At 52.8% G+C, this 5,409-nt stretch overlaps 1 protein-coding gene across 1 annotated transcript; it reads left to right on the top strand.

Annotated features, from left to right (window-relative positions):
* Positions 1-4,110: 4,110 nt before the first annotated feature.
* Positions 4,111-5,199, top strand: LOC141977761 (3-galactosyl-N-acetylglucosaminide 4-alpha-L-fucosyltransferase FUT3-like). Its single transcript, XM_074939423.1, has one exon. The coding sequence runs from the start codon at positions 4,111-4,113 to the stop codon at positions 5,197-5,199; it is 1,089 nt and encodes a 362-aa protein (XP_074795524.1).
* Positions 5,200-5,409: the final 210 nt, after the last annotated feature.

The following is a 5,409-nucleotide window of genomic DNA, read 5'->3' as shown; positions in this document are numbered from 1 at the left end:
GAGTGCCGGCAAACAGCTGTTCGGCAGTGGGGAAAGCGACACACTTGGGGGAGGAGGTGGGGGAGAAGGGAGCTTGGCTGCCGGTGGGGGCGAAGCCTGCAGCAGGAGCCGGCAGGGCCAAGCTTCTGGCCCCGCCGCTGCCCGGCCCTGGGGCCCCCTGGCCGAGCTGGCATAGCTGGGGCAGGCTGGCTAGGGCTCCTGTGGCCGCGGGGGTGGGGTGGTGGACTCAGGACTCTGGCAGGCGGGGGTGGGGGGGCAGGGCCTTGGGCAAAAGGGGTGGGGTCATGGGGCTAGACTCCCCAAAGGTGGGGGTTCACCTGGAGCCTGTGAGAAGAAGGAATTCTGATATTTTCTGATACCCAAAGAGCACCCAGAGGCTTTGGGGCAGGAGGAGAGGGAGAAGGTGGTTTTGTCTCACATTTAGGTGCCCTGTATTCTGGGGCCAGTGCAAGTTTAGAGCAGCCTGAAGGCCTCTGTAGTTTGCATCCAGCTGCCTATGCAGTCGAGGGGTTGTTCCAGCAACTGGGAATAGGCAGAGCACAGAGTTATGAGGATACCCCTTTTTCCTTAGCCACATCCCCTATGCACCCCCCTAAACTGTGGGCTGCTGGAGGAGGAGGAATTCTGCAGAGCTGCTACACCAGTTCTACAGCCTCCTGGGGAGTCGCCCAACACCAGAGAAATTCCGGATCCGCTTGGCACCAGCAACATATGTTATACATAAAGGGACACAAGCAAACAAGTTTCAGAGTAACAGCCGTGTTAGTCTGTATTCGCAAAAAGAAAAGGAGTACTTGTGGCACCTTAGAGACTAATGAAGTGAGCTGTAGCTCACGAAAGCTTATGCTCAAATAAATCGGTTATTCTCTAAGATGCCACAAGCAAACAAGAAGAAAAGAAAAGTAAAGTCTTCAGGAGAGAGCAGAGTGCGTCTGTCCTGTGGCTCTGTCTCACAAAATGGCAGTTCCTTACCCATTTAAAGGTGCCGTACACAGAATACCCCACATGAGCTGGGATTTTCAGACCCTGAGGGATAGTCAATAGGCAGACCGTGGGCCAAATCCAGACCTCCAGATGCTTTTGCAGGGACCCCCAATTTTTGTATTTACTTATCATTGTTTTTTTAAAAAAACTTCTCTGGAATCTGGACCCTGACTCTACTTTGACCAAGAAATTTGGACCTTGACAAAAAAATAAATTGACTACCCCTGGACTTCTGCATCCAATGACCAGTGACGGACTCCCAGAAAGTGCAGTGGTTTCAGACCCTTAAACGCTTTGGAAAACCCCAGTCATGATGGTTTTAATAAAAGGCTCCTTCTGCCCTGTGATGTTGCACCAGCCCAAGTGTTGAACCCCAGAAAACCCAGCCAGTGCCTGTGTCTGTCTCCCAGTGAAATAAACCAGAGAACCCACTGCCTTTCCTGGGTAGCGTTCCTGGAACGCAGGGTGGATCAGCCCCAGGTCTGACACAGCTTTTCCCAGTCAGGAATTGGAGTCTGTGACCTCAGGCGCTCTGGGCAACCAAACCCAAGTATATCGCTCCCCTTTGCTCGATGACATTTTTCATATTCCTCCCTGTTAGAACCCTACCCTTAAAAGCAGCTCCAGTCTGGAGGATGTACCTGGGGGCAAGCCTAGGGGATAAAAGGCACCTCTAGACCTGACCCTTGTGCCTGGCACATAGGGATTAGAAGAATTTAAAAGCCCTTCACAGCAAATTCCTGAACATCCCATGCCTGATTCCTGCCCCCCCTTCCAGGTACAGCCTCCATCCAGAAACTGTAATTCAAGTCAAAAGCCCGCGCTTCCATTTAAATACATTTCATCCTGATTTAATGCATGAACAGCCTTTTCATGCCAGCCACTTGCAGCCCGGCAGGTGCACAAAAAAACAATTCACCCCAGTTGCAGCAACTGAAAAGCATGGCTCACCCCAGTGACTAAGATACACAAGACCAACTCATCTGGGCTGCCGGGGGGTGGGGTGGGGTGGGGGAAGGGAGCCCAAGGCAGGGCCTGGCGAGCTTTGTAGCAGGACAGGGCCCAGCTGGTCTTCCCCAAGCAGAGTTGGTATCGCTCCATGTCCCTGTGCAGCTCACCTCTCAAGTGCTGTGAATCACGAGGGGATGAAGGAGTCAGAAGGCAAAAGCTTGAAGGCCTTGGTGACACGTCCAGGCCTGAGACCCCGGCTGAGGTTTTCAAAGGGGGTTTGGCAGCACATTGGAATCAATGGGAGCTGTGCAGCTAAATCTTCTCTTTAGCTTTGAAACTCGTGGTGATTAATAAAGTCCTTATCAGCCTAGGCAACGCCTCTATGGCAAAGGAGAAATGGAGGGTGGAGAGTGACAGGTCTGCACACACTCCCGTGTTCTGCAGGGCATTTGGGCCATCTCTGCAGCTGATGTCCGTACCGGGCAGAGCTCTGAGAACTGTTCCATCCATCCCCTGCTTGCTTGCACTGCAAAGAGCCCTTGCGAGCTCAAGAAGATCTGGAATCCCAGCACACACACATTGCTCCGCCCATCCCATTCACAGGGAAAGGTGGAGCGTCACATCCAACCAGGAAGGCCAATCTGATATGTTTCAATCTTGTATCGCCCCTCTTCGAATGCTGTTTCCAGTCCAATTGCTTCCCTCTTCTTTGGCATCAGCGCTCAATTAACTTTAAACAAATCAGTCTTGGGCACAATTGTTACGAAAGGGCTTGGGGTGTGGATGTTCAAAGAGGGCAGGACTTATTTCTTGGGGACCTTGTTCTGGCTGCAGCTGATCGGCATACAGTAAACAATTGGCCCAGAGATACATGAAATCCACTCCCTGTAACTTTGCCCTCCTCATTCTGTTTTGCGTCACTTGCTTTCTCTTATCCCACTTGCCGCTTCAACTCATCTCACCAGAGCACTTGTAGTCATTTCAGGAACTTGTCAGGACGGAAGCCAGAGGTGAGTTGCTTTCTTCACTGCTGTCTGGAATGCTGTTTGGGAGGTAAATTCTCTAATCATAGGCAGTCTGGTCCAGGGTCTAGGGGCACTGGCTGAGGTGGCAGGATCCCTGGGTCCTATTCCCACTTCTGCCAGCCATCTGGTCTATGACCTTGGGCAAGCTGTTTCCTCTCCTCTGCTGCATCTGTGTTGGTGTGAGCTCTTCGGGGACGGGACTATGGCAGGGCTGAGTAGATAGCACCATGAATCCTGGACTCCTTGCTGCTGTACTGTTATGCAAATGAATTTCTAAAAAAGGGACAGGTGAAAAGTGGAGTAAAAGGCTGAGGAATAACTGAGGTGGGCGGCGGTGAAGGAAACCCCAAGGCCTTTGGAAGATCCTATGTAACCCACCGGCGAGTCTGTATTACAGCAGACAGCTATGGCGCCTGGTATCCTCAGCTCACGCTTTTAGCTCTGGGAGTTCCTGGTGTGTCAGCCAAAGGGGTGGCAGTCACATCTAAACTGGTGGGTGTTCCCACTGTACTTTGAATGAGGAACCGGGTGAAACTGCAACCTGGAATTACCTGATGCCTCCCTAAATCCCTCCTGCCAGCTGGAGGTGGCCATCTCCATTTTCTGTCCTGAGGCGCCGGCTCCATTTACACAACTGTAGCGCTTGTGGGGGTGACACCCTAAGCCGGCGGGAGAGAGCTTAATGACTGCACCTCCACGAAAGGCGGAAGCTAAGTCAACACCGGCGCTTAGGTCGGGGTAATTTGTGTCACTCGGGGTGTGGATTATCCACACCCCTGAGAGATGTAAGTTCTACCGAAGTAAACTGTAGTGTAGACGAGGTCTAAGTGGTTGGAAAGGACTAGCCATTTCAGTTTTCTCTGGGCAACCCAGTTTGCTCTGGGTAATTCCCAGCCACAAGGGCAGCATCATACCTAAATGAGGTTATTTCAGCGGGGGCAGGTTGGTGTGGGGCGCCAAAGAACTTGTCTGCCTTTGGTGTGAGTCTGCGAGTGATTCTGCTTCACGTTGCTTCAGATTTGGGGGGAACACTTTCTAACATGCTTTGCCAGTTCTTGGCATTGTTCCTTCCCGCCCACCCCCACCATGTTCAGTTATTGCTATCACTAATCATGCCATTATTGGTGTCTCCTGCATTCCCAGGCCAGCAATGCCGCTCAGCGACCAGAAGAAAAACCCACCCTGCAAGCACCTCCTAATCTTTATTCTCTCCCAATTGGTAACCGCCTTCTGTTTGTTTCTTTACCTTCGGCCCTCCAGGGACCCTGGCCCAGAGGCCTGGGCTGGCAATCCCTCTTCAGTCACAGTCCAGCCTGGAAACAACTCCACAGCTCCAGAGGCTGGTTTGGAGCTGACCATCCTCCTGTGGACCTGGCCCTTTGGGCAACGTGCTGCTCTGCAAAAATGCTCTGAGCTCTTTGGCATCCGGGACTGTCACATCACGGCCAACCGTAGCTGGTACCACAAGGCCAATGCAGTGATTGTGCATCACAGGGATGTGTGCTCCAGCCCAAAGAAACTACCCCAGGCCCCACGGCCTCCTTCCCAGCACTGGATCTGGTTCAACTTGGAGTCCCCCAGCCACAGCCCTAACCTGGGCTTCATGGATAACCTCTTCAACCTGACCATGTCTTACCGGAGGGACTCTGATATCTTCACCCCCTACGGGTGGCTGGAGGTCCTTAGCCAGCCCCAGAACTTCAGCATCCCAGCCAAGTCCAAGCTGGTGGCCTGGGCAGTGAGTAACTGGAACCCAGCCTCCCGCCGGGTGCAGTACTATGAGGAGCTGAAGAAATACCTCCACGTGGATATATACGGCAGCCATCACATGTCTCTGCCCCGGGACAAGCACTTCTCCATCCTGTCCCAGTACAAATTCTACCTGGCCTTTGAGAACTCGCTTCATGAGGACTACATCACCGAGAAGCTCTGGAACAATGCCCTGGGCTCAGGGGCTGTGCCTGTTGTCTGCGGCCCCCCCCGAAAAAACTACGAGCGCTTTCTGCCCTCCGATGCCTTTATTCACATTGATGACTTTCCCAATGCTCAAGGGCTGGCCCAGCATCTCCAGGAGCTGGACAAGGACCCAGCACGCTACCAGCGCTACTTCCAGTGGCGAACATGGCTAAAACCGTCCGAGCGAAGTTCCTGGACCATCCACTTCTGCAAAGCCTGCCGGGCCTTGCAAATGACAGAGACCTACCAGACCAGGCCTGGTTTGGCCAAGTGGTTCCGCTAGGAGTTACATGCTCAGTTTGCTGTGTTTAGTGCAGATCATTTCCTGCGGGTTAAGTTGCAATTAGCCAAGACTGCTACTTTTCTTTGTACAGAGACATGCCTGCATTTGTTACAAGCTGCGTAGACTTTGCACCAGGAATTGGCTGTTCCATGCACCCCACACCCCTCTGCCGGTCCTCGGCTGACTAGCTTCAAAAATCTGAAGCTGTGA

The sequence above is a fragment of the Natator depressus genome, chromosome 25, assembly GCF_965152275.1.
Source record: "Natator depressus isolate rNatDep1 chromosome 25, rNatDep2.hap1, whole genome shotgun sequence".
Classification (NCBI taxonomy): domain Eukaryota; kingdom Metazoa; phylum Chordata; order Testudines; family Cheloniidae; genus Natator; species Natator depressus.
This window is presented reverse-complemented; position numbering and strand designations above follow the sequence as displayed.

Excerpts from the sequence above, each read along its gene's own strand:
- LOC141977761 (XM_074939423.1), top strand. The coding sequence starts at position 4,111 with ATGCCGCTCAGCGACCAGAAGAAAAACCCACCCTGCAAGCACCTCCTA.